The sequence below is a fragment of the Glarea lozoyensis genome, assembly GCF_000409485.1.
Source record: "Glarea lozoyensis ATCC 20868 chromosome Unknown GLAREA12, whole genome shotgun sequence".
In the NCBI taxonomy this organism is placed as follows: Eukaryota; Fungi; Ascomycota; class Leotiomycetes; order Helotiales; family Helotiaceae; genus Glarea; species Glarea lozoyensis.
In genome coordinates, this window is record NW_007360986.1 from 714454 (window position 1) to 740109 (window position 25656).

The window sequence follows — 25656 nt, forward strand, 5'->3', positions numbered from 1 at the left end:
CTCAGAACTTGTTTCAAGAGCACGATGAAAACCGACATTATGTAGGATGGCCTTGATGGACGTGAGATCTAAGTTGGTAATGCGAGATAGGCAATTACAAACAATGCCCCTTGAATCTGGAAGGATCGCATGGAGAACAAGTACATTGTCATGCAAGGGGCCGAGCCTGAAGGCTGAACGGGAAGAGAACTAAGTCGTAAGATGATAAGAATGAGTAAAAGGTCAAAGTATATCTTCAAAATAGAACCGCAAAGACGATTCGAGGTTCCCATGAGATGATCAAATAACTATTCTCCTTGAGCTCGGTCTCCCCGCCACGTCTAATTTTGGCTAATCCCCTAAATTGGGCCGGCACAGCACAGCCCCTTGCATTTTCGCCCTCGCTCGCCAGGTTTCAGCATTCCCCAGCCAACGCAACGCCTATCCAATGACGTTCGATACAAGGCCGAAAGGCTGCTCGAGAAAGCTTGAATGGGACTGAAGAAACACGAGTTGCTGACTTCGTATTTCGAAATCTCACCTGCAATTAGAACTTGCTGCGGCTTCCTGTTTCTTCTATATTCTTTATGAGCTGACGATTGCACGATATACCCCCACTGAATGATTGCTTTGCTGCGTTTTACAGATTCAAAGAAATAATAGAGTTGTGCCATTGTTTGTGTAGGTGTTTAGAACGACGAGGTGAAAGACATCCAAGCCCAATTTCGCCCCTTTGAATCCGAACTCGCGTTACAGACGCAACAGATACATTTCACATTCACCCATTCCTCAAGATGGACCGATTCGAGGACCCTTATGACGGTCGCCGAACACCTCCCATACAATCACGATTGCAACAACCTCAAAACTACGCGCCAGCAGGGTCATCACCACCACGTAACACGAATCCAGCTGCTCATCCAGAGAGTTCTTTCAATCGATTACGAGCCGAAAGGAGATATAGCAGTGGCCGCGGACCAGCAAGTCCCGTCGAAGAATACGCTGGGATAGAATCTCCTCCTCCTCCACCACCACATCGCGGGCAGAACGCTAGACATTGGGCGCAAGAGTCGGGGTATAATACAAATTCGCAGTATTCAGACACAACATCTGGAGTAGATAATTTCGGTCCGCAGGCTGCTGGTGGTATGACTGGGATTGCATACAGTGTAGCGGATGCGAATGCAAGGGAGAGCGGTGTTGAAGCGATGAGGAACACTCCTGGTTACGATCCACAGAGGGAGATGCACAACTACGATCCGCAAAGAGAGGTGCTTGGCTACGAACCGCAGAGAGGAACACCCGACTACCAAGACTCACCATACCAAAGGCCTGCGATCAGACAGGACATGTCCTCTGCTTCTTTGGCTCCTCTGGGTGCCGCGGCGTTTCCGGCTGGGTTAGCATCACCACAATCACGATCGGTAGTTTCAAGGTCGCCTAGCAGCTTTAATCAGGATCCATTTTCAGATCAGTCAGCATATCGATATTCGAGAAATGTTGATCCAAATCTCACCGAGTTCGACCCAAATAGCATCGCGGACGATGGCGATGATGGATTGGAGTACAGGAACGGGAAGAGGACATCTATGCTCAACCTAAGTAACAGTCAATCAGACAGAAATTTACCAATAGCTGCTGGGGGTGTGGGAGGAGCTGCTGCCGCAGGAGGAATAATGGGTACACTTGGAGGCCTTGTCGGAAAGGGTGGTACAAAGCAATACGACCCAGTGAGCGGACCTTATAATCCTGGGGAATACAACCTGGGTGAGACTGGTACGGGGCAGGAGAAAAGCGAGTGGCTAGCGAAGCAGAAGACTGGAAGCAAGAAATTGAAGATTCTGGTGATCATACTAGCATGTCTTGCACTTCTTGGTGCGATTGCTGGTGGTATCGTTGGTGGTATACTTGGAAGTCAGAAAAAGAGCGCGGAGAAAGCGGCCAACGGTCCATCTGGTGCTTCAGCGGCGGAGGACAATAAGAGTAATGGCGATTTGAGTAAAGACTCGACGGAGATCAAGGCATTACTCAACAACAAGAATCTACATAAAGTCTTTCCTGGAATCGATTACACGCCAATGTATACTCAGTACCCCGATTGCCTACACTATCCAGCATCTCAGAACAACGTGACAAGAGACGTTGCGGTTCTTTCTCAGCTTTCTAACACGATCCGATTATATGGTACAGATTGCAATCAGACCCAGATGGTTTTGCACGCCATTGACAGACTTGGCTTGAACGGCACCACGAAAATATGGATGGGAGTATGGCAGGACAAGAATGCCACAACAAACGCTCGACAGTTGCAGCAAATGTATGATATATTCGACTCCCACGGGTCAGCTTCATTTGTTGGCGTCATCGTTGGTAACGAAGTTCTTTTCCGAGAAGATATGACCATCACAGAACTTGGAACGGTTCTTGAGAACGTTAAAAGTAATCTCACAACTCGAGGAATTTCCATCCCAGTAGCAAGCGCAGATTTGGGCGATAAATGGACACAGCCATTCGCAGATCAGGTTGATATCCTCATGGCGAACATCCATCCGTTTTTCGCTGGTGAAGAGTCTACTGGTGCAGCAGCGTGGACATGGCAGTTCTGGCAAAATAAAGATGTTCCATTCAAACCGGACCTCTCCAAGAACTATATTTCTGAAACAGGCTGGCCTGCGAAAGGAGGTAAGAATAACCCTCCCACACCTTCCACTTTTCAGTTTACTAATTCTTTAATCACAGGTAAATCATGCGGTGAAGCCACCACCTGTGCCGTTGGCTCCGTCGCCGGTATCACAGAATTGAACAACTTCATGGACGATTGGGTATGTGGCGCCTTGGCAAACGGCACCAATTACTTCTGGTTCGAGGCCTTCGACGAGCCCTGGAAGATCAAATTCAATGAACCCGGGAAGGAATGGGAGGACCAGTGGGGATTGATGGATGTGAATAGGGTTCTGAAATCTGGGGTCAAGATCCCGGATTGTGGTGGCAAGACTGCACCTTGATTTATGGATACTTTGTCATTTTGAATTAAGGTTTTGGGCATTTAAGGCGTTTTTGGGACGGCGGCGCTGTTTACGAGGAAATGTTGAATGCTATTTGGAGGTTTGGATGTTAGCGATGTAATGGGGATGCAAGCATGAGCGTATACGATGATGCGAGCGCTCTTAAAATAGAGATACCATCCTTCTCTTTTCCTAGAAAGGGTTCAAGGAAAATCATTATGACTAGTTCAGTTACGCGAGTCTTTGGCAGTTGGTAACGAGATATGCAGAGGCGTAATTGGACTAGTAGTATTTTGTGTATTTGTATTATATAATTCTCGAGATCGGCTTCCTCGGGAGCATCAGATCTTGGAATTTAGAGAAATGATAGAAAGTTTTTGGAAACTTGGAGAGTCGTTTTTTGGGCCTTAACAGTGACGTTTAGATCTTGAATTGTTTCTAGTGTAGGTCAATGTTTTGATGGGAGATTAGCGGGAAAACGAGAGCAAGATATATTAGAGACAAATCTTTGAACACAATCGACATAGTACCTAAGCAATTTTGCTTTATAGGTTGGCTCATTCATAACCTCGCACAAACGCGTCTTCATAGACAACCGGACAGGAGACGGATAGAGGCGTCTAGAGATGTTGAGATGAGTATTGAACTGCTTGAGTTCAGAATCACAACAAAGCTTTCATTCAATCCAAACCCCCTAATCGCTATAAACAATGAGCACATAAACTTAACATTCACCGCAGCTCTCCAGCTTCTCTGCTCACTCTTCCTCTAAAACACAACTCCGCAGCACCTCTAGCAGCAACAAACTCCGGCCTCGCATCCAGAATCCTCACCGCTGTAATCCCAGCCATCTTCAAACCGTCTCTAATCACATCCTTGACCTCCTCATCCCCCACACACTCCTCATCACCAGTCATCACAACCACCGTCTCCCACTCCTCACTGAACCGTCCCTCCTTTACAAACTTCAAAACATAGTCCCTCAGTTTCTCCACGTAATCCTTCTCCCCTCGTGCCTCACCACCCATATCCCATAGCGCCACTGCGCGGATATCAGAATCCGCGAGATCAATCGCACCGCGTAACGGTGCGGTATGAAAGAGCATCGCTTTGGCTGTATACTCGACGTGAAAAACCTGCTTCACTGGTAGTCTTTGGAGTTCATCATAGCAACCGTCCCGATCCTCAGGGTGTTCACACAATCCTAGCCCGTGGCCGGCGAAGGCGGCGACTAGTTCACGGGACTGGAACAATATTCCGGTTTGAAGAGGGATGTTGAGGTAGATGGCCGTTTGGATAATGTCGTCGTTGTACAGGGCCATTACTGGGGGATAGCTTATCACGACTGATTGAGTTGATTTGAGTGGGTGGAGTGTTAGAAGTGAGCGCAGCAATTTAGCTAGAATTCCAGCGTCTGATGAGGCGGGAAGACCGAGTTTCTTTCGTACGTTTTGCAGGAAGACGCGGGGGATGTCGTCCCAGAGGTCTTCCATTGTTGAATATGGGGGACTGGTGGATTTTAGAGGGCTGATGAATGAGGGTGTGTAGCAGGGAAATTTTACCTGATGTGTTTTGCCGACGGCGCTGAAAGTCGTTTCATCATTGATATGTACTCGTCAGAGCCCTCGACACGACCGATATCTTCGAATGATCCGTCCGGATTTCTCAGGGAGAGGGTTCTAAATTCTGTTAAAAGAGGCATCAGAAGATGATTGGCGAAGTACGTACCCATGGGTTGCTGTAAGAGAAATACCTACCGCTGCCCTCAATTCAAGTCCATTCTTCTCATCACCGCGAGGTTGAAATTTCCACCGTGGAATCATGTTCCAGAGATATGTCGTAACGACGAGAGGAATGACGAAGATAAGTCTGGTCATTATTGCCTCAGCCCTGCTGTCGTGGTTCTCAAGTTTCGATAACTTGAGAATGGCCTGTTGATATCAATGTGGAGACGTTATCTGAGTCAAAAAATGGGTTTTGCTTATTAGATATTAAGATCGTTCAAGCGTGCTTTCAACCATTTTGAGCTTGTTTTGATCAAAGAGTATCACTTTTAGCCAGAAGGCTAGAGATTCTGGAAGTGCCAGGCAGCTTAGCAAGGCTGTTTTACGTGATGATCATGATTTTCATAGCTAGTTTTCTGGTGTTGTACCATGATCAATGATATCACATGTATTCATTGAGATGGAAGAAGTTAATAGCCACGATAATGTAAATGAGAGCGATCAGAAGATTGCGACGTGGAAGGGGATGTACATCTATCACGTGACTAAATCAGTAAGCGAGTTCATCTTGTTTGGTCACGGTCACGTTTCAATTTCCTTTGCAACCTCTGCATCGTGTTACTACCTTTGTACTTATATATCTCAATTCGACGAATTGAGTTCGTCAATTGTTTACCTCCGTAGTTATCAGTCAGCTCTCAGGATCCTTAGCGTGGAAAGGCTGAAAACAACGTTCAACCTGGAAGTCCATTGTTGCTAAAAAGTGAGTCAACTCCACGCGTGATTCTCCCAAAGATGCAGCTTGCTTGACAGCACAGAAAAATCTCTTGGCCGAATCCTTCAAACCGTTATCACTGCATAAATACTCGAACATCTCGCACACAATATACTTTCCTCCCTATCACATCGTCGTGGTTCAGCCTCAAGATGTGGTGGCGCTGAAAACGACATTGGATTGGCGAACACACGGGTAAGAAATGGGGAGATCGCTGCAATTTTCATCCGCCATTTCCCTTCACCACCAGTTCTTGAACCTCAGAGGTTGTTAGGGCGGAGATCAACCTCCTATTGAAGTCAAAATTTCCTTCTTTCTTGTTGATTTGCTTAGAAGTTGTGCGTTTTTTGTCTTGTGACTAACAAATAACTAGGACAAGGGAGGTTATCCATAGTTCAGCTCTTATGTTGGAATTCATATGGAACTGCAAATTGAGTTTCTAGTATTGAACTGCGGTCGTGGCCTCAGGGTAAACAATGATTCTCCTCCCGCACCCATTCCCTTGGCACTTACAAGGCTCTTCTCAAGGCTCAACGCCTTTGGTAAGGATGGTACACCATGATCCATGGGCACGAAGACAAATTCCATGGATGTTATACTGCCATATGCTTTCCAAGTTGGAGAGTCAACAAGATTCGCAGGGGTGAGACGCAGAACACCACACCTTCCCCTGCTATAGCTTTTCAGCTCCAAGCCCTGCCTCGGTTTGATCTGGAGTAAATAAGTATCCCACCCGTTTCCTTTGCCGGAAGAAAGAAATACCTTTGTCGCTCTTGTCACACTAGCATCTCAAAATGCTTCAACTACGAACTTTGTCATGCCTGACGCTTTTCGTCTCCTCCCTTCTTTCAAGTTATGGCGTTCATGGGTTGGGAATTTCTGATCGCGAGGTTCATTTACAGTTGGGTCCAAGAGATCCGGCACCACCAGAAGCTGCACTCTTCGAGATGAAGCAATCTGGGAATTCGGAACTTGGTTCAATGCCGCTGAGTGGGAGAGATCTTATAGCTTCGTGGCTCGGGAAAAGAGATTGTTTGGACGCTGGCTATTCAGAATGTGTTAGTAAGTAATTTGCTACATAAACTCGTTCGTTCTAACCATGCCCAGCGTCATATGGCTGCTGTCCGACTGGTGATACCTGCTGCCCTATTTCTTGCTGTAAAGCGGGCAAAAGCTGTTGTCCAGGTTCGCGTTATTGCGCTGATCCTGGCGACAAGTGCTGCGGCACTTTGGGAACATGTCCTTCAGGTTGGAATTGTTGTGGGGTAATAGGATGCTATCCAAACGGTGGTGAATGCTGTAGCAATGGCAGGTATTGCGATCCTGGCAATAAATGCTACATTGTAAATGGCTTCCACGCTTGCTGTACAAATGCAAGATGCACAGCTTATGTTACGGGTGGTGTAACATCGACGCGTAGAGGCTCTCAAACCAGCGACGACGACCTATCGACGACTTCGAGATCGGCTGTCTCAGTACCGACAATTACAAGTACAGATACTACGACAACCACGACTCCTTTGACCGGTACACCACCGACGACTGTAGCAGTGCCTGTTGAATATTTCTTCACCATTACCTGGTAAGTAATCTTTCATCCTTCTATATCTGCTTCTAGCTAACTTTCAATCAAGGACATACTGGTACTGGTACTGGGTTTACAGCACAACGAGATCAACAGTAACGACTAGTTCTACATACTCCACAGTCACCACAACAGTTACAGTGACCATACAAGAAACAAACTCTGCTAGTGCTAGCTCAAGTTTCCGCGCCTTGTCTGCTACATTCCCGACGACTGCTCCTCCTGAGGCATCATCCGTGTACTCCGCTACGGCTTCTCCTCCCTCCATACTTGGAGGAGCAGGAAACGAAACTTCAACACTTCCACCTGTGGTCGTGCCTACGAATGGTGGCGGTAATGGCGGTAGCGGGCCGGTTACGGTGACGGCCGGCTCTGTTGCTACTGGCGTTCGGAGTGCTGCTACGCACATGGCATCGAGTGTCACTTCCTCTTGGGTGATGGCGACGTTTTTTGGAGGATCTTTAATTACTGGGATTTTAATGGTTTGGCTTTGATCGTCGATAGCAGAATGACTATTCAGTTCAATTGTGGGCCGCGCAGGGAAATGTAAGTATTAATTTGGTATGTAGTAATGAGAACAGATGACATATATCATTAAAAGAACTTGTCGATAAGGCTCCAGAGTTCTTTCATAGATCTGATTTGGTTTCAGATACATGAAGAGACCTTAGACACTTAACATCCATAATCCTTGATCATATATACCATGTATACCATGTCAACGATTCCCTTGCATATTCCTTGCTAAATCGGCTGTCTCTAAGAACTCGCCTTGAACATACTATCTTCGTCACTTAGGACTAATTGTTGTTCACAGTCGGCTTCAGACATAAAAGCATCCTTGCTATTTTCAGCAAAGTCATGAATAACTACGGGTCTGTTGCCATGAGCTTTTCTCGACAACCCAAAGTAATTTTTTATACTTTCTTAATCTAATCCAAGACATAAAAACAAGCGTTTGTTTGGTGTTGAAACCAACCGGAACCTCATCCTGCATCAGAACTCTCTACCCCAAGTCACATACGCTCCATTTCTGGGACCGAATAGCAAGACCAATCAACATACCCTCCTTCCCGTGAAGAACAGAATTTGAACATGCCGTGCTAATATTTAATACCAACAATGACCCACCAAAATTACTTCATTAACAAACAAAGTTAAATCTAAAACACACCAAAGCTTATTTTAGCCACAAGCTGTGAAATGGGAAATGCCGAAGCCACGTATAAATTGCGCTGAAGCCACATGCAGAATGTGGACACAGATCTGGCAGGATGCAGTTGAGTTTCTGCAAGATCGATGATAAGCGAAAGAGCACTATAGGTCTAGTTTCATTCGATGAGATGGGCTTTATTTGAGGCTCTCATTTGTGTAATTAAGTTACTTGGCACTTGATGTATGTGGGTTTCGATGTTTAGGGTCACGATAGTGACTTATTGGATTTTGAAGACGTGTCTGCAGAGAATGAGTGACAGAGTGATATGCGGAACTTACAAATAGATATGCTGTCTGTCCAGTATTCACAAATAAGATGTTTGATCGGAATGTAAAGAGGAGGGGAAGGAAGATGTGGAATGGAGAGAAATTTCCAAGTCAAATCAACGAAGCGTTTTGAGACTTGTTGTGTAGGACTTCAAGACCGAAAAGAAGTATCATTTGAAGAGAAACCCTTAGGTTCAAATATGCTGAGATATCTAGCCTCATCGTCGTGGTGTTGTAATCTTTACAATCTTCGATGCTTTTAGTCTCACACGGGTTTCTAAATAGCCAGGTCAATGATGCTCTAAAGCCTTGATTCCATATATTTCTATATACTTGGCATCTTATCCTTCTGTTTTACTCAAGGTGTGGTATTAGACACGGCCAATAATTTCACGTAATTCGGCGTGCCGAGTCCAGTCGCCGGATCCCATCCCTAGAAAAGTCCACAAGTCAGTAAAAATACCAAGAGTAAAATGTCACAACCGAGGAAGAGACTTACAGAAACAGCAGAGAAGCCAGCACCAGAGATACTACCACTACACCCACCAATCTTCCCCGCAGAAATATCATTCGTTGCACCCGCAGCAACACCATACAACCAAGGATTCAAAAAGCCCAATCCCTTCTTACCAGCAGCAAGTCTGCCACTATTGATTAACTGAATCACGCTCGCAAATGCTGGTGTGGCAGCACTAGTTCCGCTCACACCAGACGCGCTGCCGAGCAATACAACGAGGAAATTCGTTGCTTGAGCAGAAACATCAGGGTAAGCACGACCAGTGCTGTTGAAGTATGGAGACACGCTGTTATGTGTGGTGTCGGTGGCAAGCCACTTGTTGACGGTAGCATTCTGGTAAGATGGACGAGCGAAGATCTCGGAAAATCCGCCACCGCCGCCAGACCATGCGCCTTCTGGTGAGGTACCGGTTGTTCCACCGACTGTTGTGACGAATGGACAGGCTCCAGGGAAGATAGTCGTGAACTGTTTCTTTCCGCCGACGGTGCAGGAGCTTCCTACGCCTGAATCTCCTGAGGCTACGAGCACGGAGACACCTCGTGCGCCTAGCTTCGCAAAGAGGTTACAAGTGTTGAGGATATATTCTGTGGGTAGTGATGCGGTATCGTCTCCGTAAGAGATTGAAACGGTTTGTGGGAGTGATGTGTCAGGTAATGCGAGCATGTAGTTTAGCCATTCCAACCACGGCTCGTTCGTGTTCTCTCCACTGCCGAGATATGGTCCATTTCCGCCTGCGCTGTAATAAACATTAGGAATTCCTGAAGTGATAGCTCTGGCGTATTGGACATCAAGGTTAGCTTCGACAATGTTGTTTGTTACATCGGTGGTCGGGCAAGTGCCTCCATTGAGCAGTTCGCAAGTGTAGGTCTCCTTCTTGTTGGCAAAATAAGCGTATTTGTTCATGAACGTTGTGAGATCGGACTTGACGGGGTGTTGCTTTAAAAAGCCAGCAATGCCCATTTTCCCGAGGGTCTGGTTTGCCGCACCCGCGAAACTGTAGAGATTCGCAAGACAGGTTGGTGTAATGCTTGATCCTGAGCATCCCGGAACAGCGGCAACTGCATTTGCCCCTTCCAATTCTGCAACATTGAAGTTTATGATTGGCTTTACCTCGCTGATAGTAGATCTCAATTCTCGCAGGCCGAAGAAAGTGGTTGGCTGAACCATGCTGACGTGCCCGTTGAGAAAGTCTGGGAGGCTGTATTCGAGCGTCCGCACAACCCTGTCCTTAGTCTCGGAGTGAACTATTATGTCTTAGAATTATATCCCAGAAAGAAATAACAGCAAGGATTTGACAGAATATGGCAAAGAGGTAGGATTTGTTGATAAATGAAAGGAGGTGACATACCGAATGAAGCATATTCTGTTTTCAGCAGTTTCTCGATTTGACGAAGACTACCTTCGATAACGACAGAATCTGATCTGGGCGAGAATTCTGCAATGTCCCTCAATCCCTCCTTGTTCAACCAGTCCATGACAAGGTCCTTAGACTGTTGCTTTGGGGCAACCATAGCATCAATCTCATGCTGGGCCAGATGGTTTCCATACATCTTATCACCTGGAGTTGATATCTGGGACAATTAGCCAGGGATTTGACAAATTTGTAGAATTGGAATAAGCCATACTCTAATGACTGTCTCATGGAACTTGTCCATGTTCTGCTCCACCAAATTGATTCTCAGCTTGATTAACGCAGCATCTTTGTCAATCTTGTGGGCAACATCGTGCACCCAACCTACTGGAGGCGCAGAAAGCTTCTCCTTTATTGTCGTAGTAGGTATGCCGTATGGCGACGCTATTACCGACGTGGAAATAGTAAAAACTACAAAAAGACTCTTGAGGAGAGCCATGTTCTCCAAGAAAGGTTCGATAAAGCTGCAAAATTAATTTCGACAGAGACGCGCTGCTTCTTATCTATTTCCATAGCGGGGATTGCGATACAGGTACTAGAGCTCTACTGATATTGTACGTTGTAGCACCTGCCGGTATGTAGTGCATGTTGAACCACTGATCTTGATGGATCGTGCTTGGCAGGTGCCAAACCCCTGGCAGAGATACAACACCTTCCCTCTTGGCGCCATCCCCGTTGTCTAGCCGCAAGCTTGTACATGAAGCTTATCATTATGATAGGCGGTAATTGGACGATCAGCAGCGGGGTGAGCGGCATTGCGAGATCTGTTGTGCTGGGCACGAAAGGTTAATTGCAGGAATTCCTGTAAGAGGCAAGTGGGAATCAACTCCCTCGGCATTTGTGGCAAATATGTTTTATCCATATGAGGAGATACATCATACAGGAAGTGGCGCAGATTGAGCGACAGATACGATCATTATGCGATGCGCGTAAATTGATAATCTGCTCTTATGGTTCATGGTTGCAAAGAATTTGAGTCCTAAAGCAAGGAAAGTGTCGGATGTCTCCATTCCTTTGAAGAAGTACAACGCCGCTAGACACGTGCGTACGGTTTAAGGATTGTCTGGCAATTTCTCCCACGATGATTTTGATTGCGTCGACCAGTTTAAGTTGGATACTTTAGCTGCTTGGATTTGAATCCACATCGTAGAACTGCGCTGTCAGTTCAGACCAACGTTTTACCGCCTGCATTTTTGCAGAATCTCGGCCATCCTGGGTTCATAGACGTGAAGTATAATAATACAACAAATGCGAAATATAATTTATTAATTTGAGGTTTGTTTGGTGTCTTGGTGAGAAAACTAATGATATATTCTCCGAAGAGAAACGAGGCATTCTCCCTTGGTGGTACTAGGTTCTGACCCTGCACCAGTGCTGCGACTTCGATATTATCAGAGATAGTTGGTGGTACGCTGATGAACCAGCTGCGTGACTTCAACACATTAAAACTGTAATTGAAAACTTTCCGTACTGGTGCCCCCAAGTGGGACTAGCACAATTCACATAATGCTGTCTTTCGCCTTATAACTTCAAGCTCGTATGTATTATGTGATGGCTCGGTCGATAAATCGTAAATTGGTGCAGCGCAGAACATGGAGCTACTCGAACGAGAGGAAGACAGGCCTGATTTGGTGAGAGTAGCCGCTTGTTCTTGTGGGATATCATGTCTGAGTCGAATGTTTTTCTTACGATATGCACACCAAATGCTGATCAAGACCGCTGAAATGACGATCGATCCACAGACAGACGTAATTGCAACAAACAGTGATCCCGATACGCCAGCGACTGGGGAGCTCGAAACAAGAGAGCTTGCTGAAGATGGCCTTGATGCCGTCGAAGTATTTGGAAATGAAGTCGTAGGATTAGAAAGTGTCTGGAACGTCTGAATATTCGATACAGATGTAGATAATGTCGTCCCCAGGGTCGCGGTGGCAGTGACAAAAGTTGTGGTTGTTCTTGTCGCCTATGAAAACCAAACATTAGTCTACAATCTCAAAAGTATGCGCGGGGCTGTAAACATAAGAGGCACGAGTTTTCATATGGTACAGCATGAATGAGAGAAGGACTTTCAGAACACACTGGGTGGGATGTTTCTGACAAATGAGACCTTGAAGTTCTTACCGCGTCTAGTGTTGAGAATGCAACCGAGAATGTTGAAGTTGATGTTGAAATACTGGAAGATCTAATAGATATAGTAGAAGAATTCCAGCTTCGTCTATCTCCAGTTGGCGCAAGAGTTGATGTGAGCCACTGTGGGGATTGAAGAATTAGAATTTTTGAGACCGTCTCTTTGAATGGTGTAGGAGCTCGAACCTCTTCCACACGGCGTGGATTCACTGGTGGTCGTCCATATAACGTATCCATTGTTATATTTGTCCTCCATAAATATAAAGTTTGCCTCCGACGTCCGTGAGTTATGTCAACACGGGACTTTGTCTTAATGTGGTGATGGGTGTTGTCCGATCGTGAGAATTCATCCTTCCCTCGTTCGATGAGCGGAGAAGTGAGTCAGTACGAGAAAAAAAGGAACAGCAGCATATGAGCTATACAAAGGTCGGCAAGTCCTTATTCCGACCAACATACAGAGAAATACCAGACCACGAACGGCGGCAAGGGATGGCTCTAATTGGACTATTGTTCCCATCTTAGTTTGCTGGACCCAAGAGGATTTGAGGCTCAACAGTCGACCTGCTGAGCCATTACCTGACATAGAGAGCTTCATGTTGGCAGGTCAAAATCCTGATCGGCACGACTTATGGTTATTATAATAAATATGCTGGTTTCCAACTCGTGGCTGTTCACATTTAAGTTGAGAATGGTGATTAGCATCTGATGATGTTTAGCAAGATTTTGTTGATGAATGTCACCAATCGTGGTGTCAGATTGATAACGATGCAGAATGTTGGAAATTTGTTCTTTGGCACAGGATCATGAACACGTCACCGACGTGTTCGCTCAATTCCAACATAATCTTAAACGAACAAGGTTGGCGAATAAAAACACATGTTGCCCTTCTGTTGCATTCAAACTTTTCTCTGGAATCAGATTGGATGAAACCGTGTTTCTAACTTAGTCGAGGTGTTGGTATAACTAGTTTCAGAAAAACCTCAAGGTCGGCCAGTAGCCACCGTTCGAATCTTGTTTTTAGCAGCCTCGCCATTCGTAGTCTAAAGTTTCTGTAGGATCTCTACTCGGCCGCCTTGGGTCTAGTGAAGTGAGCAGGTGTAGGTCATCCTTCGTTGTTCCAACAAAAGGCTGCCCACAACCGAACATTTGGATATGATTGGTAACCTCGAAAGAAGGAAGACTGACGAAGCGCAGAGAAGCTAAGAATAGGATGCCAGCATGTAGCCAACAGGCCCGGGTCTACTGGTAGGCTTGTAAGTACTTCCGGATTTTTTTTTTGGAGAAGTGATTTTGCTAGGACCTGTCAGGTTCGCCATGTGGCAGGAAATCTCCTAAGCACATCCTCGAGTACCAGAATGAAAGAATCCTCGAGTTTTTACTTGTTTGTGACTGTGGTACCTCTGCTTACCTACGCAATTGGCATTGTCGGCGTTAGGGGTCCTTGTCTAAATGCTTTGACAATGCTCGAGAAACGGATTGCTTCTAAAACAGAAGCGAGGACATCTGAATGAACCAACGGACCCGAAGAGAAGAGGAAATGAGAAAATCGTGAATGTCCAAGCACAAGGAAGAGGCATGCCTTATCGTATCCATTGTGTGTTCTGGTCGAAGCTCAACCACTGCAGTTGGTGTTTCTGCAAAGATCATAACATCTCGAACAGGGATCGATTACGGACAGTATCCCGGACCGCACGTGAGAGCATAGAATACTTATGTGGCGCTTGAACAATCCCGCAGTTCAACCGACACCAGCACAAATGACCTCAGCCATCCCTCAGTTCCTCCTCCCCCTCAACGAACCTACCAAATTCAACTTCTCGTAAACACGCGTTTTCGCGTCGGGCCCTTCCAGGAAGCTTAGAATTCCCTACGTCTGCAAATCGCGCCAGTCTCACATATTTCCTAGTACCGAACATTTCCCCCTCCCGCGAGTTGAAGAACGATACGCTGCAGAAACATACCGACCTAGCCCCTCAAGGCCGATTGCAAAGGAGAGTCTTAATGGCGAAGAGATATAAAGGACCAGAGTTCTCGCTTTTCAGGAACCTGCCGAAAGAGCTCCGTCTTATTATATGGGAATTCACGATCGTTCCGCGGGTTGTCGCTCTTGAATGCAAAGAAATTACCTCAACGCATCTGGAATGGTTTCTGGAGGAACTTGGCTGGGATAAAAGACTGCCATTGTGTACGGCTGGCGAGATCTCGTGCTTTGTCGAGGCCGGTCTGGACAGAGTCCGGAAGGAACATGATGTGTCTCGATCTGGAATGCAACGTCTAGACGATCAAGTACACGGAGCCATCAACCTGCTAGTCGCTGGTAAATCTTGGAATGCAAGCAAGCGCTTCAATCTGAGAAGTATTGCTGCCGCATATATACTTGCTGGCGTTGAGTCCAGATATCTGCCAGCGCTGTTAAAGTTAACGGGAGAAATGGATGTGGAGGTACTTTTAAATTTTACCTCGAATATATCTCCAGATGATAGCCCCCCCGCACTTAAAGAGAGGGTTCGAGAGCCCTATGATGGACATCTCGATAAATTTGGTCTGCTATCTCCTGTTAAAATCTTAAGGTCAGGTTCTGCTCCGCCGGGAATTCTGTCCGCTTGTAGAGAGTCCCGTGAAGTGGCCTTGAAACGTTACAACATGGCCTTCATAACACATGAGCGACTTCAGGGAATTTATTTTGATTTTCAAAATGATACTTTGTTCCTGGGATATGATCAATTCCAAGATGCCGATCAGGGCTTTTTCCAAGTCAATTCTGTGGTGAATATGGTAGAGGGGGAGTTCATCAATCTCTTGTGGGATTGCGTAGATTCTGATAGCATGGATCGTGTCAAAAAGCTTGCTTATCTGGTAAGAGCCTTTGATCCGTTGTGTAGTCCGCGCTCCCCATGATTCATGAACGCCCACCTTTCCACCGTAAATCTTCTCATTGCCTATGGACATGATTTCGAGAATTACGCTGGGGAGTAGGAAGGCATTTTTATTGATACACAATACTGATCTCGTATAAATAGGTCAATCCGCAAGCGACAGGAATAGAGGAGGAGGATGTGAGTGATCGTACCAAATGGGTCGCTTTTTTGATCAACGCCTTCCCAAAAGTAGAGAAGTTTACTCTCGTCATCGATCAATTGGTCGAGAATGGCTGTGAGTCTGAGTACGGACCAATGAAACTGATTGACCCTATTCACGTGGACCATACCATGGCCAGCTATAATCAATTCGATCCTAGTCTCGCTTTGAGTCTCGATCTACCGGAACCCGAAGAAATCGAAATAGATGATGTTGAGGTTGACCCAGACGAAGTAATGGAAGAACTCGCGTATACTTTTTGGGAGAAAGACGAAAACGAGTTACCATCAGCTCCGCAGTTCGAGTATAAGGTCGCGATTAGTGAAAACTATGCGTACGATTTTAATGCTTCGAGGGAAGCATGCCAAGCAAGGATTGATGAATATTGCAGTCAGGAAGTTGAGATGTATGAGGAATATTAAGATTGCTTGCTCTTGAGGCTGGACATATATTAAACGCGTACCGAAAACTGCATCATGCTTACAGATTAATCTTCCAGAAGACCAGTCAAATTTCGCTCAGCAAGAATCGATTGTTATCTAGCCAAAGCTCTTAACCACGCGTCAATGAACTGGTCATCGAGAAAGTTACGCGAAGAGCTATTTCAAGTTTCTATGTCTTACGAGCGCAGCATTCAAAAGGCTGGCGGCTTCTATAGGACAGCGGCTATTGCACATTGGCTTCGAGGTCGCAAGATTGCATGCGCTCCGCATATTCAGTATGTGGTCGTATCGAGGAGTTGCTAAAATGGTGGAGGGAATCTCTTACTTCTGTCTCCTCAGCCCGCCTTCATTTACATCCCCTGAGCCACTTCGAACGAATTTTTGGCTACACTAGAGCAGAGCTACGTAGCCCAGTTCGTCGTCACGAATAATCTCTCAAGTTTATTGTTGCGAATCAGTATGTGCGTACGGAATTATTCGAACCATCTACCTACCTGGGTACCGATGTTGGCATTCAATACACCTAGGGTGAGAATCACTCCCACGTTATCCAGGAAGCAAAGTCTAATTTATTCAGAAACCCAAGCTCGAAATTTCTATATTAGCTACCTCACTGGCTTCACCCAACACGTCTTCTTTCTTCACTTCTATGGACTCGTCCTGTTTTCGCTCAAAGATCCAACCTTCAAACAACACAGATCATGGGAATATTTCTATCCAAACCATCAAGCCATTCCAGTTCGCCTGGAAAGAGCAAGCCTAAAGGCCGTACACACGGACTGACCGCTCACCAAAAGGCAACAGAAAAGGTCCACGGCATTTCTCGCAGAAAAGGGGAACGAAATCCAAAGAACTATCGATTATGGGTCAACGAAGACTTGGTAAGTCCACAGCACAAGAACTATAAACTAGCGACGGAATTACCGCCTTTGGGCGCAAAAGGAAAGGATCGGGATAAGGCCGCCAGCAAGAGCAGTTATAGCACAGGAAGTGGGAGCTTTGCACGAAGTGGAGGTAGAGGTGGAGGTGCAAGTGGTGGTGCTGGATTTATTCAGCCTGGTGGAGGGTTTGCGGGTGCTTCTAACAGACCTCCGGGTGGCCCAGGAGGAGGACCGGTGGTAAGTATGCCAGGTGGACCATCTCGGTCTAGAGGGAGTGTTTAAATAGATGGAATCGGTAGATGTTTCATCGTTTTAGTTGGAGGCAATGAAGCTCGTTGAATAAGGAGCGTCGCTGTGCAATACGTGAACGTTCTCAGTCTCGTTCCAAGGCAGCAGGCTGTGTTCGCTTCAAGCATTTTCTGCTTGTCACTACCTAAATAATTAGATACTTGGTAGGTACCTGACTACCTACATATCTTGCTATGAGAGAAAAATGACTATCTACGTTAGGTCGCTGTTCTCCAACTTAGTCCAACAGTCAGTGGGTTTACGTCCTGTACTTGCCCTATGGCAAGTTGCCCAAGAGCATGATGGTGACCAACCACATAGGTGTAGAACAACACTGCTATTCCGCTGAAGCTCTATCCAGAATACCGATCTGGTTGTTTAGGTGCAAAGTAGAGTCAACTTGAGTGTGCTGTAATACAACAACTACGCAACGTTCCCCACACACCGCACTTCGGAACGCCTCAAACCCAGCGACCTCTCATTCTCTAAGTCATTCACTAACCCCACCAATCCGCCCATCTCTTCATCAACCCGTTCATCCTTTTCATTCACCAACCTTCTCTCCCTCAACTCCCCCGCTCAACATCCCCTTTATAACCCCAAAATCGCACAATTCCCCCGCCCAATCGCATGGGCCACAGAAACATATCCACATCATGTACGGCGTCTCATAAGCAACCATTATGTCCGCATCATAAAATTCCTAAAAGAGAAAATGGGGAGGCTCCCTGTTTAGAGACTAGGACGACGCCTCCGGTGTTGTAGTCATCTTTTGCTGGTTTGAAGTTTTTGGTAGGTGAGGGGATGAGAGATGAGATTGCTTTTGGTGGATAGCTGGTTGGATGTTTTTACACTTTCGATGGCTGGGTGCCTAGGACCTACTTGATACTTGGGTATGTGCTGTCACGATGTATAATGTAGTTTTTGGTAATCTATGGACTATGAAAGACCTTCTCCTAGTTTTTACTAGGTACATAGGTATGAATATCGTCAACATGATCAGAAGTGTTTGTCAAATCGTAAATGCTTCAACTATGAAAATAACCACCAATCAACATTCAATGATGCTCTTTGAACCTCTCATGATCACCGATAGCTTTGCAAAAAACCCTTTATTTCCAATAAGCCCATCAAACTTGCTATTCCTCCAATTATTTGTCGAAAATGGTGTGGGCTTCTTCAGAGAACATTCATGGCTATTTTGATATTCTAAGCTTCGGCTAACAGCGCAATACCTGGGAAATGAAATTTGAAATATTAAATCGTGATTAATGAGTCGTCTGATGAATAAACTCAATTAGTCCTTGAATTAAGTACCGTGTCGTCCTTATGAATACAGTGCGTTAACACGGATGGTTTAGAGGTATATTGTGAAGCCTTGAAACTGGGTCACCAATTATTCTTTAACTATTCACCGAACTTAAAGAAAAGTTCTTGTATATTCAAACATGGGTTGGATCCGTTTGAGTTCACATCGAGGTGTGATTGTTCGATAATTGTGTTTGGCATTTTTGGTAACTATTTTCAACAATCTTTCTTCACAAAAGTGAGTTTTCGCACACAATACCAATTTTGCCCTATTTCCCAGATCTTTAGATATAGAGAACATAAAATGACGTCCATTTTCAAGTCGTCGCACAATGACCTCCTTTACACGACAGCCCCGAAGCGAATTAGCCGAGGTTCCACAAACTCAACGACATCTCTCATGTCTCACACCTCACTCAGCTTTCATCTTGTCAGAGTGATTTATAACACAGCTTCCAAGAGGCGCTTGTTTTCTAAAGCAAACACCAAGATCTCGTATAAATACCTAGGTAAATCTCACTACCAAATCCCCCCATTTCTCCTCTTGGCCACGCAAGAATATTTCCACAAATCACAATCTCATACCAAGAACCAACGATTCTGAGGTATGAATATATAAAACTCACCTCAACCCTCAAACCTCACAATAATTCTTTCTTTGCCAATCCCTCTCTCATCTCCAACCCTCCCCTCATCCAAAATGTCCTCATCCTACACCAACCCCATCCTCCCCGGCTTCAACCCGGACCCCTCCATAATCCGCTCCGGAAATTTCTACTACCTAATAACCTCCTCCTTCGAATACTTCCCGGGGATCCCGCTCTACCGCTCCACAGATCTCATCTCCTGGACGCTAATCTCGCACGTACTAACGCGACCCTCGCAGCTGAACATAAAAACCGTCGAGCCAGGCGGCGGGATCTGGGCGCCCACACTCCGCGAACACAAAGGCGAGTTCTACGTCACAGCAGCTTGTTTTGAGCGGTATAGACCGCAACTAGATGAGAGGGTGTGGCCGAGGGGCTTTTACGTGAAGACGAATGATATTGAGGGGGAGTGGGGTGAGCCGGTTTGGTTTGATCAGGTGGGGTTTGATCAGGATGTAAGGAGAATCACATTATTGAAGAAGTGTGGAAAGAAATCTGTATTGATATAGAATAGCTTTTCTGGGACAATGACGATACAGTCTACCTCTCCACCACCTACCGCAAACACATCCGCACGGAAGTAACACCCCCGATAAAAGACTTCGCCATCCACATCACCACCGTTGATCTCGCAACCGGCCGTTCCACGTCCTTGCCCAAATGCATACGCGCATCCACGTCTGGCGTAGCAGAGGGCTCTCACATTCTCAAACGCAACGGATACTATTACCTGTTTACAGCCGAAGGCGGTACGGAATCCGGACACTGCGAATGGGTGGCACGGTCCAAGGAAAGCCCGTTTGGGCCGTGGGAAGTAGGACCAAGCAACCCGTTGTGGAGGAATGGGATAGGGGATGAGGTGCAGAATACGGGACATGCTGATTTTGTGGAGGATGCGGAGGGGAATTGGTGGGCTGTTTGTCTTGGGGTGAGGCCTTTGAAGAGTGGGGAGGAGTGGAGGAATTCTGTGTTTGGTAAATTCCTATTCTGTTTTCCAGTTCCTTTGGGCAAGATTCTGATTTTTCAATAGGAAGAGAAACTTTCCTCACACCAATGACCTGGTCCAACGACGACTGGCCAGTCATAAACTCCAGCTCCCCAATAACCCTCCAGTCCTCCGGCCCAGGGAAATACCAACTCGAGCACAGCCCCAAATTCCGCGACGATTTCACCACTCCCAACCTGAAACTAGGCTGGTATAGAAAAAGTCCCTCTTCCCTCCCCATTCCTCCCTTCCCAAACTAACATACATATACAGACACCCCCCTAAAACCCGACATCCTCACCACAAACTCCACCCTCACCCTCCTAGGCTCCGCCTACACCGTCTCCAGCCCCAGCACACCCACTTTGATTCTCCGCAAACAAAGCTCTCGCGTCCAGCTCTTCAGCACATTGTTGCGATCCTACGTCCCAAACTCCGAACGCACAGAAGCCGGCGTAGTGATTTACTGGAATCATTTCTCGTACGCAAGTCTAGGCGTGCGCTTATCCCCAGCTGGAAAGAGAATGTTGCGATTAACGCACGAACAACCCGCTGGGAAGGAGGTGAAAGACGTGGAATTAAGGGGTATGGGTGGGGATATCACGTTTTTTATTAAGAGTACGGAGGAGGATTATGTTTTTGGGTATATGGAGAGTTTAGGTTCCTCGGGGGATGAGCAAGGAGTTCAATGGTTGGAGCCTATACCGAATACAACTTTAACGATTGATCCACCGATCGGCATGGCGTTTACGGGGATGATGATGGGGCTTTACGCCTTTGGGGAGATGGAAGGGTGTCTCGTGCCAGCGGAATTTGGATGGGTGGAAGTTTCCTGAAACGGACCAGAATAGTTCAACATCCACGGCTCCAAGAAATTCAAATACTACCGCTTCCAACGTTTTCGTTATTCACGACCTTCACTTGCTATTCTAATAATGTATTGATGATTCTTTATATGAGTAGGAGATGGGGGTGGGGCAATTTCTAAGTAAGTAACAGCCAGATCACGCCCAAGGCTATTCCTTAGCACGTAAAAAGAAAGCTATTCCCACCACTCCTAAACGCACCTCCTCTCTTCATCATTACTATAAAACCGTTACGTAGCTGCCTTAGTAGCTCATATTAGTTGACGAAAAAAGTTGACGAAAAGCCTACTCATAAACTCCACGTATTTCAAAAAAGGAATTCCATTTCACCGAGTCTCTTACCTCCGCACACTCAACACCTCATCAAACTCTAAATCCTTTCGTTATACATGTCCTTATTAGTATAACTAAAAGAATACAATCTTTTACCTCCTCGAGTGTTAGGGACCACTGAGGAACTTACGATCATTGTGATGGATAGGTGAAGAAAGAAATAGGATATCTACTAACATCCATGTCGAAGTATCGAACGGTGAAGCGTTATATATAGTCATTGATCGGAGAAGGAGAGGAGTCGTCGAATCGAGGTAGGTTGTGCGATCTTCGTGGTGTTGCTGGGTATTGTCGTGGTGGGCTCTAGAACCACGCGAGTGTGAATAGCCTCAATCTTCAAGACAGGCGTTCTTAGCTGGAAAGGCTCGAAATCCATGGCCAAATAGTCCAAGAGGTTCCCCTAGAGGTAGTGTAATACTAGGGGAGAACTTCTTTTGCTATTCATCCTATCAAAACGATCTATAATATAAAGGATATGTGTGCAATCAATCGACCAATCCAGGTATCAAAAGAAACGAACGAAACCGAAAACAATTTTAACCGCTTCTGCCCTTGAGAGAAAGCGAATTATGTACTACCCTTCCATAAAGCTGGCAACAAGCCTATTATCAAAACCCAAATAGAATTTCACGTTTTCAACAAACTCCAGCACTCCAGCACTATCCCAAAGTAGACTTGACCACCCAAGTCTAAAACAAATAGGCCTAAAGGCCAATCGACTGAGTGGAGATTTCCATGCCCGCAGTTCAACAAGCTAATTCAAGAACCAGCGCTAAGATGATGAGGAACTCTCGATCAACCGCCGAAAAAAAGAATTTACATTTTAGATGAGGGCAGTAGAGCAACCCTTGTCGAACAAAGGATTTAGTTGTCGGTTTCAACCCTGATGGTCGAGAAGTGAATCTGACAAAGCTGTTCAAGTTCAAGAGTCATCTCGTCTCTCTCTCTTAGATCGGTCGTTCCAAGTCCTCTTCCCAACACGTGTTTCGAAGTGTGGTGCAGTGGTTGGGACATCCTTGCCGGTTGATTCCATTACAGAACGTACTTTGTTGCGGTAGGCGTCCACTATCAACCATTAGTTTTCGCCGTTCATAGAAAGAGCCTAGACTTACAAGCTTTCTGCAAAAACACCGTCTTATCCGCAAACACTCTACTCTGATGCCATGTCATCCTGTAACCCAAATCGTTGAGTCGAACTTCTTTGGTACGAACACTTCGTCTTATCCTAGGAATTTCAACTTCTCCTTCCCCACCATCAGCCAGTGGCACTTTCGTAGTGTTCCGGCCGCGTTCTTTGCGCCCACCACGTGAGCTACCAGAGGCTTCGACCTCAACCGCATCGTCATAATCTTCATTTTCAAAGAATCGACTACCTCTTGCGCTAGGAGGCGGGCTTTGCATCTCCAGTGGAAACCAGCTTCGAGGGTAAACCGAATTACTTCTTCGAAAAGAATCTGGAATCTCCTTGATGTCAACGGTGTCAAGCGTGACCCTCACTCGTGTCCTAGCACCTTTGGTTGGATCGTCAACGACAATAAACTTTCGTTTCTTCGCCACTGGAATATCACCAAATAACAAAATCCGCTCTTCTTCATCAAGTTCTGCCTTTGCATGAGACCTCGACGATGCAGTAATCGGGCCACTTTGTGAAGAACCAGGACCAACATGTTGCGCATACATGGAAGGAGCTACGGAAGCACCACCTACATTCTGACTTGGAGGATAAGACCCGGGTTGGCCTGGATACGCATGAGCTTGTCTAACATCATCACCACTTCCTGGAGTGCCATTAGGAGCTTGATGGTGGTGGTGAGTATTTTCATCGGAGTAATCATCTTCACCTATTTAGGAAGGAAGTCATTAGCCTCTCGCTTTAACCGGCAAGCGAAGTGCGATGCAAAAAAGAATGGGGAAGCAATACAACAATGCAAGGACAAGATGTGTAGGGTATTGGGTGACGCCAGGCAAGCACCGAAGTGCGATATGTATTATACAGGAAGCCAAAAGTGCTCTTCGACCCAAACAATTTCTCCATCCCCAAGATCCCCCTCCCGTTCAACAGGCAATTTCGCACGAAGGTATCATAACACAACAAATATATAATCACAACACAATATTACAGCTGGTGAAACATACCGACTTCATCACCTGCTTGTGCACTTCCATCTTGATGAGCGTGGTGGTGGTGCATACCAGGTCCCATTGGACCACCCATGTTTGGCTTTGGCATGCTTCCGCTGCCAGGGCCCATGTTTTGAGCGGGTGGCATCCCAGTTGGTCCTGCGGGGCCGGACATGTGAGGAGGGTGAGTTGGAGTCTGGCTGTTCGCCTTGCGGTTATTGATCTTTGCCATTCTTCGAACGCGTCGACTTCGTAGTCGAGGATCTTGATTGCTATTTCTCCAGCTGTCGACCGCTCTTTGGATCAAGCCTCGTTTCCCGCGCAGACAGGGGTTCAATTCAGCCAAAGCCCAGCCGACTGTGTTACACTCGGTCTCGTACACTAAGCGATTGCCTCGGTACTGATCTTTGCTGCAGCAAGCGCGTGGATACACGCAATTCTCCGTTTTGAACTCTGGGGTCAAGGTATCAACATTGACAGATTCCACGTCGCACCGAATTGTGTATTCCATCTTGACGCGATCGCGAGAATATTCAAATGCGATCCATTGAACACCGTTGTTGTCTTGGCGTACGACCAAAGGCGTGGTTGCAGGAATTGGACCCGGCGCGGCATTGGGGTTGACACCACCCGCCCCTGGAACATTGTTGTTCTGCTGCTGTTGCATTTGAGCCCCGTTTGTAGGATGTTGAGGGGGTCCCAAGGGCGCGGTGGGCTGACGGTTCATCTGTGGCACATGCGGTTCCATCTTTGTTCTTGGACTGCCGTTTATACTTTGCTGTGCGTGTTGGCCCGGGTGCTGCTGCTGTTGCTGCTGCATCTGATGTTGGTTTGGAGTGTGCGACATTAACAAGTTTGGCTGCGAAGTCATCGCAGGGTGTTGTTGTTGCTGCTGCTGATGTTGTTGTGGATGTGGCGCGCCATATGGAGATGGATTTCCTTGTGGCGGCATCGGTGGTGGGTATTGGGGTTGTTGAGGCCCTCCATAGTACATCTGCGGATTTTGTTGCAGCTGCGAAGCAGGCGCGCCATACATGTTGTGCCGTTGATCGTGAGCTGAAGGCGACGCGACTGACGCTGGAGAATTCGACTGCGGAGTATGGTATGAGATTGGGGGATATGGACGCGACCCCATCTGAGCCGCTGCCATTATGTCTGGAGTCTCTGGTGCTGGGATCTAATTAGCTGACGCGATCTTGCAAAAAGAAGTATCCCTATCATCACGTACCAGCTGAAGAATAGGTTCCTGACGCGCTGGGAGTACTATATGGACTTGGGTGCGTCGAGTAGTATGGCAAACCCTCCTGTGGATGCTGTCCTCCAGGCCCAGGCGCGCTCTGCTGTGTGTATTGGGGTAGACCGTGGGAGGGAGGGTATGCGTTGGAATGTTGAGCTTGAGGAGGAGGAGCCTGTTGCTGATGATGTTGCTGATGTACAATGCTCGAGGGTCGCGGCTGCTGAAGGTGATGGGGAGGAGGGCCCTGCTGCGCGTGGTGGGGATGATGCTGCATCGGAGCCATCTGTTAGCAACGATTCTGTGACTCGACTGCAATGCAATGTTCTAGGACAATAACCATTAAGAGAAAAGCAAGTCGCGTCGCGATGTTTACTTTGATACTCGAGATGTAAGAAAGAGGTAGTGAATCCTTGCGACGAGGGTCAACTGCAAAGACGCGGTCCCTTGAGTCCGATCTTCTGCTTTTGAACGTAGCGCCGCCACTGGAAGGAAAGCAATGGGGAAGAAACGGTGATTTTCCAGGAGGGAGTGCGGCGCGACGGGGGGTCAAATAACAAGGAAAGATTGCGAGGGTATTACCTCCGTCGAGAAGCCTTGCTCTCTTACGAAATAATCTTCAGATGATGGATAAGAAGAGGCCAAGCGACAAGGCAATATCCGAGTTTTTGCGCGAATCTGACCGGGGGGGTCTCGACACTTATGACTGAAGTGGAGTGACGAGGACCGCCAAGGCAGAAGAGGCTTAGGGGAAGTTGAAAGGGGATATGGAAAGCAGAGATAAAATTAAGCAAGAACCAGGCGCGGAGAATAGCAGAAAAGAGCATAGACAAAGACTGATCGGAGCGAGGATGGATATGTACGAGT

General features: G+C 46.6%; 9 protein-coding genes across 9 annotated transcripts; 5 read left to right on the top strand and 4 right to left on the bottom strand.

The window, feature by feature from the left end:
* Positions 1-773: 773 nt before the first annotated feature.
* GLAREA_10677 ((Trans)glycosidase) lies at positions 774-2984 on the top strand (the record flags this gene model as incomplete). The annotated part of the gene is made up of 2 exons (XM_008079778.1): positions 774-2661; positions 2719-2984. The coding sequence occupies 2 exons, from the start codon at positions 774-776 to the stop codon at positions 2982-2984; spliced, it is 2154 nt and encodes a 717-aa protein (XP_008077969.1).
* A 731-nt stretch (positions 2985-3715) lies between these two features.
* On the bottom strand, positions 3716-4861 carry GLAREA_10678 (uncharacterized protein; the record flags this gene model as incomplete). Its single annotated transcript, XM_008079779.1, has 3 exons — positions 3716-4493; positions 4547-4663; positions 4713-4861. 3 exons carry the CDS (start codon positions 4859-4861, stop codon positions 3716-3718), a joined length of 1044 nt encoding a protein of 347 aa, XP_008077970.1.
* A 1416-nt stretch (positions 4862-6277) lies between these two features.
* Positions 6278-7562, top strand: GLAREA_10679 (uncharacterized protein; the record flags this gene model as incomplete). Its single annotated transcript, XM_008079780.1, has 4 exons — positions 6278-6541; positions 6591-6748; positions 6862-7065; positions 7118-7562. 4 exons carry the CDS (start codon positions 6278-6280, stop codon positions 7560-7562), a joined length of 1071 nt encoding a protein of 356 aa, XP_008077971.1.
* A 1346-nt stretch (positions 7563-8908) lies between these two features.
* On the bottom strand, positions 8909-10917 carry GLAREA_10680 (Subtilisin-like protein; the record flags this gene model as incomplete). Its single annotated transcript, XM_008079781.1, has 4 exons — positions 8909-8983; positions 9050-10311; positions 10416-10638; positions 10693-10917. The coding sequence occupies 4 exons, from the start codon at positions 10915-10917 to the stop codon at positions 8909-8911; spliced, it is 1785 nt and encodes a 594-aa protein (XP_008077972.1).
* Positions 10918-11643: 726 nt separating this feature from the next.
* On the bottom strand, positions 11644-12842 carry GLAREA_10681 (uncharacterized protein; the record flags this gene model as incomplete). Its single annotated transcript, XM_008079782.1, has 3 exons — positions 11644-11852; positions 11982-12441; positions 12600-12842. 3 exons carry the CDS (start codon positions 12840-12842, stop codon positions 11644-11646), a joined length of 912 nt encoding a protein of 303 aa, XP_008077973.1.
* Positions 12843-14606: 1764 nt separating this feature from the next.
* GLAREA_10682 (uncharacterized protein) lies at positions 14607-16429 on the top strand (the record flags this gene model as incomplete). Its single annotated transcript, XM_008079783.1, has 3 exons — positions 14607-15461; positions 15626-16089; positions 16183-16429. 3 exons carry the CDS (start codon positions 14607-14609, stop codon positions 16427-16429), a joined length of 1566 nt encoding a protein of 521 aa, XP_008077974.1.
* A 398-nt stretch (positions 16430-16827) lies between these two features.
* GLAREA_10683 (uncharacterized protein) lies at positions 16828-17289 on the top strand (the record flags this gene model as incomplete). The annotated part of the gene is made up of 1 exon (XM_008079784.1): positions 16828-17289. One exon carries the CDS (start codon positions 16828-16830, stop codon positions 17287-17289), a length of 462 nt encoding a protein of 153 aa, XP_008077975.1.
* A 2014-nt stretch (positions 17290-19303) lies between these two features.
* GLAREA_10684 (Arabinanase/levansucrase/invertase) lies at positions 19304-21071 on the top strand (the record flags this gene model as incomplete). The annotated part of the gene is made up of 4 exons (XM_008079785.1): positions 19304-19705; positions 19765-20224; positions 20281-20457; positions 20509-21071. The coding sequence occupies 4 exons, from the start codon at positions 19304-19306 to the stop codon at positions 21069-21071; spliced, it is 1602 nt and encodes a 533-aa protein (XP_008077976.1).
* A 1285-nt stretch (positions 21072-22356) lies between these two features.
* Positions 22357-25075, bottom strand: GLAREA_10685 (uncharacterized protein; the record flags this gene model as incomplete). The annotated part of the gene is made up of 4 exons (XM_008079786.1): positions 22357-22499; positions 22547-23275; positions 23571-24725; positions 24784-25075. 4 exons carry the CDS (start codon positions 25073-25075, stop codon positions 22357-22359), a joined length of 2319 nt encoding a protein of 772 aa, XP_008077977.1.
* Positions 25076-25656: the final 581 nt, after the last annotated feature.